The 12,769-nt window shown below is 42.6% G+C and overlaps 1 protein-coding gene across 6 annotated transcripts in view; it reads left to right on the forward strand.

Moving 5' to 3' along the window:
* Window positions 1-12,769, forward strand: part of PCLO (piccolo presynaptic cytomatrix protein) — a gene marked incomplete at its 5' end in the record, with an annotated part of 250,781 nt that overhangs the window by 157,080 nt on the left and 80,932 nt on the right. For 5 of the 6 annotated variants that reach the window (XM_082222991.1, XM_082222992.1, XM_082222993.1 and 2 more), the window contains one exon: window positions 2,776-2,912. In XM_082222991.1, coding sequence (XP_082079117.1) covers window positions 2,776-2,912 — 137 coding nt within the window. Of the gene's footprint in view, window positions 1-2,746; window positions 2,913-12,769 lie in introns of all 6 variants that reach the window. The other variant, XR_014219941.1, reaches the window with a different exon arrangement.

The following is a 12,769-nucleotide window of genomic DNA, read 5'->3' on the forward strand; positions in this document are numbered from 1 at the left end:
AGAGCTTTTCGGAGCATGTTTTAATTTGCTCTGGATCCGATACATGTTCTTCAGATTTACATTTTGTTTTGGTTTCTACTTTTTGTGGTTATTTAAAGCTTATGCGTTCTTACTTTAAAAGTTGTCTAAAACTTCCATTAAGGGAGTGGAGGGAGGCTATGTATCATTTTACATGCCCTGCTGGAACCATGCCTATTCATCTTAAGATCCAAAGTTTGTCTAAGGTCTCAGTTTGCTCCATTGAACATTCCACTTTTCTTTTCATTCCTGAGTTCTTCAAGCCTTTAAATCATTTTTTCTTCATAAAGGGAGTAATAACTGCTAGCAGCCCAGAGAAAACAAAAGGAATAAGATGAACAGACTGACTGGAGTAAAAGAGGAATTGAACCTATTTTTGTAACCCCACTCCTCAAAACAAAAAAATTACACTATCCACTCTCACCAAAATATCCTAGGTTTTCATATTCTGTAACTCATAAATACACGTTCTCTCTCTATAAGGTTATAAAGAAGAATAACACCTACATGGCATACACATAACACTTTTTTCTGACATGAAACATGGCCCTTTGACCATTCTTCTTGTTTCACAGTTGTCAAATATGCTAGCATGTAAAGCCCACTGGAATTTTAAGTCATCTTTGCTCCAGCAATCCTTTTCATGAAACAACAAACATTTGCATCCACATCATTGACACCATTGCTTCTTTTGTATGAAAACTGCAACTCTGCTTTATATCTATGGCTGGGGTTTATGGGTTAACTCCATAGCAGGAAGTGGAATCTGTATCCAGGCTATATCAGGAGCAGCACCAGAACTCCAGGAATCATGAAATGGTAATATCAAATTCATTATGTGAAAGTGTTATTAGCAAAAAGTAGCCCATAAATTCTTTCAGTTCAAGTAATGTTATACGGATCATACTGTTCACTATGATCAAGCAAAAAAACCACGTTTCTTTATATGCATGAATATACTTTTAATTACTTTGTTGCTATGTCTGGAGACAGCTATATGACATGAACCATAGATTCTGAAAGTTGTTAAGAAAGGAGATGCAATTCCCTAAACGAACATTTTAAGAATGTGTCATTGCATTTAACCAGTGTGATCTTCTAGTTAAAAAATGTATTTGAGCAGATTAGAATTTATGGGTTCATGCACATTCACAGAAAACAAAGGCATTTGGAAAATACCTAAAATGCAACATGCAAAACTGCTGGTTGAGAAGCCTCTGCATTCTTACTGTTGCACCTCCTAAACTTTCAGAGGCCAACTTTTGTAGAGTCAGTTCACATATGAGGAGAGAGTACCAGTGACTAAGGGTGTTGCATTTGATTTTATCTTTACAAAAATACAGGAGCAATGAGTATCAGGCAAGCACCCAAGACAGAGATAGTGCCAGTCCTTAAAGCAGCATCAGTTCCACAAAAAAGCAAAGATAAGGCATTGTTTGGTGCCTCCAAGGCTGCTACTTGCCAGCTGCTGCCACAATTCCTCATTTACCCCTGCATTCTAACTTTGAAATCATTTCACCAAAGTCCTCAGATGAGGTATGCTCCATAGCTAGTAAGCAGCAGCCACCAAAAACCATGGGATAAATTGTGCCATCTCTTAGAAGATCTTTGTTCTGCCTTTTTCATATCCTGTAACACCACTATTTCAAAAGTAGCAATGTTAGGGTTGTATTGTTAGTAACGTTAGTACTGTAGTCTAGTGAGTTTGAAAAGTTCAATCCTAGTATTTAGGGCATTATACCCTGGAGTTCATACAAAGGATAATCCCTTATTCAAAAGTTTTAAGTTTTAAGTTTAGGGGATATGACGACAAATTGAATGCTAAGTCTGTCTTCTACAGATGCCGTCTATGATAAATTCTCCATTTTTGTTCTTAGTGAGTATGAAACGATGCAGTTCAAGAGATTTCATATACAAATTTGAGGTGTTTATAGCAATTAGTGTAATTGTCACACAGGAGATATCTCTCTCTATTTTCACACATTTATATACTGCTTAATTACAAGTGTATCTAATTGGTATACAATTATTAACAAGTGCAATATAGACCAAATCAGTTCAAAACTAAATATAAAATCTGAAGTGACTTAAAATGTCTGCTGAGATAAGAACCTACCTGCTACTAACCTGCTTTAAAGAGTCTTGCATCTCTTCTGGCAAATATCCAGACTCAGATTTTTGTGGACGTGAAGATGGAGAGCAATTCAGAACTGGGAAAAGTCTACCAAGAATGATTCTGTGCACACCCTTATTTCTCATACAGCCAAACACTTGATTGACAGAATTAATTTGATTCAGTGTTGGTCACTTGTTCTGTATTTTACATGTTTTATTGTATAGTACCATGATATTTTTAATGAGTTGGTGGTTTATAAACACTTTTATAAATAAATAAATAAAATATATAAGGCGAGACAGTGATGGAACTGAGAGTCCAAAGGGTTTTATGAAACTACCTGCTAAGAGGAAACACCTCAGAAACATATTCCAATGGAGTATTTCAGGAACCAAACAAGCCCAGATAAATTGTTATGGCATTCTGACATATCTGCAAAGGGTCTGCAGTCAACAAGGCTGGGTCTTCTCTGTCACTTTCTACTAACCTGAGTTTGTCTGCTTCCACTCTTGCCTGCTACTTTTGCTTTAAAATGCATGGCCAATTATTAACTGCTACATGCATGTTGACTGCGCACACCAGACTATTGCTCTTCTCACATCTCTGGCTCAGAACCTATGACGTGTCCTTGGTTTTCAAAGCCTACCACCTGCGCCGGGAAGAAACGGATTGGTTCGACAAGCCCCGGGAGTCTCGTTTGGAGAACGGACACGGTTTTGACAGAAGACTACCAGACAAGCTAGCTCACTCGAGGCCACCAAGTCAGCATCAAGACCAAGTAAGGAGGCTATGTTTTTAAGCATTGATGTTTTTAAGAAGATTCATGAGTCATACCATCTCTCATAGCTTACAGTAGACAGGCCACTCTATTTGTCAAAATGAGGTTTAAGAAAATTCCACCCTTACTCTAGAATACCAGTGCTCATTGTAAAGACAAAGGCAAATATTGTTATGTGCAGCCCCAATTCTTTGAAAATTGAGAACTTTGGGGTGCAGTGTTTACTTGGGTACATTTTCCTTTGTAATGAACAAAGGACATACATAGGGAGATACAGTTTAACTGCATGGTATGTCCCTAAGCTCAGTGTTTCGTCACCATATTCCCTCGTCCGGTGAAAATATTCATGAAACCTCACCCACACACCTTTTCGTTCAGTGCTACCTGGGATGGAAGTATTTTAAGGGGTACCAATGAAGCAGCAATGTGACCTTAGAAGCATGTGTTAGGACAGCCTTTTCAATACTCATAGGGGATCTGAGAATTGTTTCCAGCATCCTTTGGCACTGCAAGGGATTATGTTGATAGAATTATGTATCTTAGATCAGCTGTGATTCCACATTGCATCTCTTGGGGGTTCAAGAGTTCACAGACCCATTAGGGATCCAGTCTGCTTTGCAGATACGGGCCAACTCCTGCGGGCTTTTCTCATATCTAAATAACACGTTACATAAATGCATCCTATGTGTGGTTTGTATGTCTTGCAATATAGGACCACTATCCATGACACAGGTTTATAATCATGAAGCATATGAGATACATTTGCAGATTACATTTGGCTGGAATGGAAAAACAATGGCTGGGAATTAAAAAACAATCTGTTTTGAGGGCAGTGGTTTTTACACATTGTCATGACCTGTAGCTACAGCTACTGTGTAGTGGAATGCTGTGACTCACAATTCCAGGTAAATTGTATTGTGCACTTGCAGTCTGTACCCTTCCGATGGGAGCCAATGAAATAAACCAGCTGTTCTAGGGTCAGTTAGGCAATTATCTCCCATGAAAGGGAGTAAAGAATCTCAGTATTTGCCATAGCAAACAATCTGTTTTGAGGGCAGTGGTTTTTACACATTGTCATGACCTGTAGCTACAGCTACTGTGTAGTGGAAAGGTGTGACTCACAATTCCAGGTAAATTGTATTGTGCACTTGCAGTCTGTACCCTTCAGATGGAAGCCAATGAAATAAACCAGCTGTTCTAGGGTCAGTTAAGCAATTATCTCCCATGAGAGGGAGTAAAGAGTCTCAGTATTTGCCATAGCAACCTCATATCAAATTGATTGAAGAGACAGGAAAGTGGGCTGCAACCCTATACACATTCTAAATTTAATATGATATACGTTTGAGTAAACATAGATGGGATCCTACTTTTCATCATTTTATGAATGACTGTTTGCACAATGAGGATAGAATAAATAGGATAGAATTCTGTCCTGGACAAATATTTGTCATATGAGTACAGAAGAGTACCCACAATATACACTGTGTGAGAGAGAGCAAGAGACAAAGACTTGTGGGAGCTGGAAAAATGCAATGTCAAAGAAACAAATCTCAGTTCTAACTTGTAGAATTGTACTAACTTAGACTGCATGCAACCCAGTGAAGTGAGAAGCTTCTGTGTGCAACTGATTTGGCCCAAAGGTGCTCTGAGGAGACAACTTAAGTAGATAGACTTTTGCTGTCACCTGAGGCGCAGATGGAATTTTTGACTGGGAATCCAAACCCCATGTCTCACCTACAATATTCATCATGGACTGCACTGCAGGGCTCATCAACTACTCTCCCTAAGCAGAGCTCCCTGTCAGCAATAGGGAATAATAATGTATCAGACTGCAGGCGTCTTGTCTACTATTCTGTCAGCTTCAGGCCAAACCAATCCCAAACCTATAATAAGGGCTTCTCTTGACACTTCAAAACATCATTATAAACCACTAAGAGCTTGACTTCAGTAATCCATGCTAAAGTTCTGTTTTAAGTTCTGTTATAAGCGGATGGTGCTGTGGTCTAAACCACTGAGTCTCTTGGGCTTGCTGATCAGAAGATCGGCAGTTCGAATCCCCGCAACAGGGTGGGTCCCCGTTGCTCTGTCCCAACTCTTGCCAACCTAGCAGTTCGAAAGCACACCAGTGCAAGTAAATAAATAGGTACCACTGTGGCGGGAAGGTAAATGGCATTTCTGTGCGCTCTGGTTTCCATCATGATGTTCCGTTGCACCAGAAGCGGTTTGGTCATGTTGGCCACATGACCTGGAAAGCTGTCTGTGAACAAACACCAGCTCCCTCGGCCTGAAAGCGAGATGAGCGCTGCACCCCATAGTCATCTTTGACTGGACGTAACCGTCCAGGGGTCCTTTACCTTTATTTTACCTATAAGCAAGTCTGTTCTGGCCAAACCCCCTGCAGAGGACAATGCAGTATGAGAACAACAAATTCCATTTTCTTTGGAATTTGTATCAACTAAATTATGTCATTGCTTTGTTTATATCTGTGTGCCTCTTTCTCCATTTCCATCTGAGAGAAAAAATAAAGGATGAGACACTGAAGTGTAACTGCCCACTTTCCGGTCTCCTCCTTAACTCCTCTATGCTTTTTTATTTGTCTCAGCTAACACTGGTGGAAAGATTAAAATCATTTCGCATATAAAAGTGAACCTACGTAATCCAAACTTTCCAAAATTGTAGCTCTGTGAGGGGTTTTGTTGGAAGCCTCCCAGAATGACTGGGGCAGCCCTGTCAGATGGGCAGGGTATAAGATATATTATTATTATTATTATTATTATTATTATTATTATTATTATTATTACACAGCCATCCTTTGAGCTTCCTACTTCCCAATATTTTGCAATGCAGTTATCCAGCTAAGTAATGTGAACAAAAATGCATATACTGAGATAAAGTGTGCATAGAAATGCATAAGTTACTAAAATAGCATTAAGAATGCATTATATTACAGAAAACTGCTTTGCAAAAACAAGTATTAAGCTAAATCACATGCAGAAATGTATACATGGGGCGGGGGAATTGCGCTACAATGCTGGTGAATTTTCATGACTTCTTCTTTTTTAAAAAAAACCACAGCATTGATATGGAAACATGGAAAACTGAGCAGGAAAACAAGGAACTGACAGGAACTGAAATGGACAGATTTGCCCATTCCTACTCTCAGTGGGCTTCAGCAATGCTTTGAAGCCTCCAGGCTGTTGGGTCTCCTCTTCAATAACCACTTCCTTTGCCCCAACTGACTCCATGTTCTGTGGCTACTGAGCATGCTTGTGGCTGGATTGTGCCATTTAGCTTACACGGAACCAGCCCAGCCATTAGGTGGGGTGAAGCTGCCGCCGCCACCACTGACACCTCAGGTGGCTCCAATTTTCAGTGAGATCTTGTGAGGTTTCACTGGAAATCTGTGGGATCTTGCCAGAAGTTGGTGCTGGTGCCACTTCTCTGCCACCAAGAGAAGTAGTAGAGCAGGGCAGCAATTCCTGTTTCACCCCAAGCAGCGAAACAGGATGCCAAGGACCTGTGCCTGAATTGGAACTCACCCATGAGCTTTGCAGAGGGAAAGGTAGTTGAGAACGTGGTATTATGCTTTTTTTCTAGCAATATACTAGAAAATTATAAGATTGTTCACTTAAGAATTGCTTTCCATTGCATCCAAGCTTTCACATCAGCTTCCCAAGTATATGCTTTTTTCTTTTCATTTTTGGTCATTCTCGCCTCAGTTCTCTACTATCCTCTATTACCATAGGCTGGTGTAAATACAGTTCTCAGACTACAATAAATTAAAACACAGGCCCAATTCAAACCTGCATGGGGGAAAACCACATACCGTATTTTTTGCTCTATAAGACTCACTTTTTCCCTCCTAAAAAGTAAGGGGAAATGTGTGTGCGTCTTATGGAGCGAATGCAGGCTGCGCAGCAATCCCAGAAGCCAGAACAGCAAGAGGGATTGCTGCTTTCACTGCGCAGCGATCCCTCTTGCTGTTCTGGCTTCTGAGATTCAGAATATTTTTTTCTTGTTTTCCTCCTCCAGAAACTAGCTGCGTCTTGTGGTCTGGTGCGTCTTATAGAGCGAAAAATACGGTAATATAATTATCCTTCAGACCACCACTGGTAATGGGCTGCATATTTTTCAAAAAAAAAACAACATACCCTGCATACATTGGAGGCTAGCATGTCTAGGAGAAAGTTTTCAGACTAGCTTTCTTCCTGATGTGCTATCCAGGTGCAGGATTTTGTTTGTTTCGTTAGAAACACTGGAGAGCATTCAGAAAAGCAAATCATCACCTACAGTTTAAAGTGGTAAAGCCCTAGGCAAATCATATTGTTTGCTTTCCTTGAAAATGTAAATCAAGTCCATGACATTCCTGTTCTTTACAAGACTATTATTTGGCTTAATTTGTATTCATGACTCCCGTCTGAGCCTTAAAATAATGATTCCTCCCCCCCTTTAGTTCTTTAATGTACTAAGCATTTAAATCTCAAATCCAGTACGTGGCCCCATTTCTTTTGGTCTGTGCAAGCACATTATAAAGAAACAAATTTGTTCAAAACCATTTGGCCAACAGCACTCACCAGCCCGGATTTGCTTGGAGGTCACAATAAATATGCACTTCAGCAGACATCAGAGCCACCAAAATGACAGGCAGGGGAGCTCAAGCCAAGAAGCAGCAAAGCTGGCTTCTTGCTTTCTCACATATTTTCCCCAGAAGCTGTTTAATCTAACAGATCCAACTTCTGTTTGAACGTAATCTGCAGTAAATTCAGAGGTGACCTGTAATTCATCGAACTTTGATTCCTAGCATTTCCTGAAGTGGGACATCTGATCATTTGAGGGATGAGGGGACAAGATAGTGCAACTTACGTTAGGAGCTAAAGAAATGGGGCAGATGAACCAAAACTGCAGTTGCCTCAAACTTCCTGTACACTTGAATATAACCATTTCCTATGCTCTAATTCCCTACACATGGGACACGGGTGGCGCTGTGGGTTAAACCACAGATCCTAGGACTTGCCGATCAGAAGGTCAGCGGTTCGAATCCCTGTGACGGGGTGAGCTCCCGTTGCTCAGATCCTGCTCCTGCCAACCTAGCAGTTTGAAAGCACGTCAAATGCAAGTAGATAAATAGGTACCGCTCCAGCGGGAAGGTAAACGGCGTTTACGTGCGCTGCTCTGGTTTGCCAGAAGCGGCTTAGTCATGCTGGCCACATGACCCGGAAGCTGTACGCCTGCTCCCTCGGCCAATAAAGCGAGATGAGCACCGCAACCCCAGAGTCGGCCACGACTGGACCTAATGGTCAGGGGTCCCTTTACCTTAATTCCCTACACAGTACAAGCAGAGTACTGCCAGGCTAAAATATGGGCTATAATCATCAGTTCCTGTCGGGACAACAGTCTTTTCAGAACAGACCCAGGACCTATTATGCTCAGGCACATCTTGGGTGCTCCAGTCTGCAGGTTTTTAGCATTAGCCAGTCATGGTTTTACTGCTTTCCCTGGGAAAATGATAACTTATTTTTCATACTCCAGATATAGCTGGATGTGTGCATAGATGCATGCATGCACACACATTCCACTGTGTTTTGTCCACACTAATGGGAATGCATAACAAAACCAAATGAACAACGGATTAATGAAGCACTGAAGCTTGCTATTTTAGCGTCTTGTTTATGCTTTTTTCATTAAGCCTACTGTACAGTTACTGGTTGTTGTTTTTTAATGTACGCATTTCAGTGTGAATGAAAAATCACTTTTAACACCACCACCACCCTACAAAACACTGCTAAATGTTAGCAATCAGAAAGAAAACCATGAAGATGTGTCCAAAGGAGGAGGCTCAGTTGGCTGAAACACCATTGTTCACATCGAAACCACATCTACACCTGCGCATAGTGGACAGCTGCTCCATTCGTTTACTTTTGCGAGCTCTCCATACGGAAGAAGCATAACAATTGGATGGCAACTTCTTGTAGATGCTCCCTTAAAAATGAAAAAATCCCTTCCAATAGCACCTTAAAGACCAACTAAGTTAGTTCTTGGTATGAGCTTTCGTGTGCATGCACACTTCTTCAGATACATGAATACATGGTGTATCTGAAGAAGTGTGCATGCACACAAAAGCTCATACCAAGAACTAACTTAGTTGGTCTTTAAGGTGCTACTGGAAGGAATTTTTTTATTTTGACTATGGCAGACCAACACGGCTACCTATCTGTAACTGGAACCTTAAAAATGAGTTAACAAAATGTGTAGAAGCATCCCAACACACTCACACAGCAATTCACATAGAATGGGGAGGTTGTGCAGGAGACCAGTGGCTGAGGCATGAAGGAGCGAGCAACAATTTCTGCATCAGCCCTCTAGCCTTACTCAGGAATGTTCCTTTGTGCATCCTGTTGGGAAGAGCAGAGGCCATTGCATCAGATGTTTGTACCTGTCTATTTAAAAAAAGGATCAGTCTTGAGTGGAGGGCTGGACTGAGTCACCGGATCTGCTCCCATCTTACTTCAGCCACAATGCCTTGGGTGCCCAGAGGCATTCTGGGCTAGGGAAGATGGCGGCAGCTCCATGCACACAGCCTGGCACACCTCCTCTAAGGGTCAGGCAGTACCGAGAGGAACTGCCAGCACTCCCAGCTGCATCATCTTTCAGCAATGTTGCTGCTCCTCCTAGTCCTCACTGTGCTTCTGATGTGCCAATCTGAAGTTCAAGTTGCAGACTCTTGTTACTGGCCCTTCTCCTGCGCATCTGACCACAGCCTGACAACAGATTTAGCAAACACAACTTTTCCCACCCAGCCCTCTTATTTCCATGCCAGGTAAGGTTTTTCCCTGGTATGCTTTGGGGAGAAAAAAATTGAAGCACCTTAACTGGAAGTTCATTCATTTAGATCCTTCTCAGACGAAGGTGCATTCCCCAATGCATCTGCCTCTCGTATAAATAGATGAACAGGCTAATCTAGTTTTTCCTCAGAATTTTAACGTTCAAACCCACTTGTCATGGAATCATAGAATAGTAGAGTTGGAAGGGACCCCAAGAATTCAACCCCCTTCAATGCAGGAATCTCAAGTAAAGCATCCATGGCACATGGCCATCCAACCTCTGCCTAAAAACCACCAGGGAAGAAGAGTCCACCATTGACCGAGGGAGACCAGTCCACTGTCAAACAGCTCTTACCGTCATAAAGTTCTTCCTGATGTTCGATCAGAAGCCATTGATTTGAGTCCTACCCTCCAGATTAGGATAAAGCAGACTTCCATGTGACAGCCCTTTAGATATTTGAAGATGGCTATCAAATCTCTCAGTCTCCTCATTAAACATTCTTCATAAGGCTTGGTTTCCAGACCCTTGATCATCTTCTTCACCCTGCTCTGCACATGTGGTCACCCAACATTACAAGTTGTCACCCCCACCAGTTAACTCTTCTGCTGACAAGCACACAGATTCCTATTTCTACATGTGTCATGCATAATACTATTGCACGCCTCCCCAATCTCCAAGAGGTCTGAGATTCCATGGATTACAGGTGCTTATCCAGGGTTCGTGTTTCCTTCTGAATAAAGGACAGGAGAGAATGTGGTGCCTTATGATCTATGGGAGGGATTCATAGCAGGGCCTTGCTTGCCCTACAGCTGCTGCCTTGGATTCCAGCAGAAATCTAACTGCTCTGACTCTCCCTGCCCAGCTTGCTGCTTTGCTTCTAGCTCGCATCGCTCCCCCCTCTGCTCTCAACTCTGCCTCTTTCCTTTTAATTGCAGATAGGTAGCCGTGTTGGTCTGCCATAGTCAAAATAAAAAAAATCCTTCCAGTAGCACCTTAAAGACCAACTAAGTTAGTTCTTGGTATGAGCTTTCGTGTGCATGCACACTTCTTCAGATACACTGAAACAGAAGTTGCCAGATCCTTCTATATAGTGAGAAGGTGGGGAGAGGTATTACTCAGAAGGGTGGTGGGAATGGGAGATTGGCAGATAGCTGAGACATTGGATTCTTATCTCATTATACATGACTAAGCCATTTCTCACCTTCTCACCCCTTGCCTTTTCCTGTAAGACCTATTACAGTCGTTAAGAGTCGTCAACAGGCTCATCTCAGCTATCTGCCAATCTCCCATTCCCACCACCCTTCTGAGTAATACCCCTCCCCACCTTCTCAATATATAGAAGGATCTGGCAACTTCTGTTTCAGTGTATCTGAAGAAGTGTGCATGCACACGAAAGCTCATACCAAGAACTAACTTAGTTGGTCTTTAAGGTGCTACTGGAAGGATTTTTTTTATCTTTCCTTTTAAGTACCTGCAAGTTGAGGGAGGGGTTGCACCCATTTGTCTTCTCCCACAGAGCCCCTTCCTTTGTTCCCCTCAATGGCTCATCACCTAGGCCAGGGGTCAGCAAACCTTTTCAGCAGGGGGCCAGTCCGCTGTCCCTCAGACCTTGGGGGGGGGTGGACTATATTTTGAAGAGAGAGAAAATGAACAGATTCCTATGCCCCACAAATAGCCCAGAGATGCATTTTAAATAAAAGGACACATTCTACTCATGTAAAAACACGCTGATTCCCGGACCATCTGTGGGTCGAATTTGGAAGGCGATTGGGCCGGGTCCAGCCCCTGAGCCTTAGTTTGCCTACCCATGACCTAGGCTGTCACCTCACCAGGAAGCTAGCCTGGCTACTCCAGGAATTAGAAGTGGGGACAGGCATGCAGCCTAACCTCTCCCCCAAATTCCTGGCAATCCATCTCTGGCCTTCTAAAAGAACCAAGGCAGGGTATTTGAATTCTAAAATCAGCCAGACAGAGAAGAAGGTGGAAGGTGGAGAAGCTTCTTCATCAGGATCTCCCATAGGTTCACTGCCTTGATGAAACTTCCCTGATCAACACAGAAGTTTTATATTCTGATTTTATCCTGTGGACCACACTGAGACCTGCGGGTATAGGGCAGTATACAGATTTAATAAATAACAATAATAATAAAGTTTTGGTGATGGTAGCTCTGAGCCTTTCGTTATAGTTTTAAAGGACTTCGAGGTCTGCCAGCTGCAGGCTTTTCTCCAGCGCAAAGTCTCACTCCCCTCACAGTTCTTCCCGTGGAAACAGCTGGAGGTGGAGCCTACTGTACAAAGGAAAGAATCGCAGCTACTGCTCCACACACCTTTGTCCAGGCCCACCTGTAGCACGTGCTCCTGATGGGATGCTTCCCTAGGGCTGAAAAAGGTTCCCCACCCCATTTTACAAGAGCCTCAGCCCAGATATAACCATTCATAGTTCTCTGAGCCATATATTGTCCTCTCAGTCTGCACTCTACATGGGCAGAGAAACACATAGCTGCATAGAATCATAGAATCATAGAGTTGGAATAGACCACAAGGGCCATCGAGTCCAACCCCCTGCCAAGCAGGAAACACCATCAGAGCACTGCTGACATATGGTTGTCAAGCCTCTGCTTAAAGACCTCCAAAGTAGGAGACTCCACCACACTCCTTGGCAGCAAATTCCACTGTCGAACAGCTCTTATACTGTCAGGAAGTTCTTCCTAATGTTTAGGTGGAATCTTCTTTCTTGTAGTTTGGATCCATTGTTCCATGTCCGCTTCTCTGGAGCAGCAGAAAACAACCTTTCTCCCTCCTCTATGTGGCATCCTTTTATATATTTGAACATGGCTATCATATCACCCCTTAACCTCCTCTTCTCCAGGCTAAACATGCCCAGCTCCCTTAACCGTTCCTCATAAGGCATCGTTTCCAGGCCTTTGACCATTTTGGTTGCCCTCCTCTGGACACGTTCCAGTTTGTCAGTGTCCTTCTTGAATTGAGGTGCCCAGAACTGGACACAGTACTCCAGGTGAGGTCTGACCAGAGCAG

Source organism: Podarcis vaucheri (assembly GCF_965113315.1).
Source record: "Podarcis vaucheri genome assembly, chromosome: 5".
Lineage (NCBI taxonomy): Eukaryota > Metazoa > Chordata > Lepidosauria > Squamata > Lacertidae > Podarcis > Podarcis vaucheri.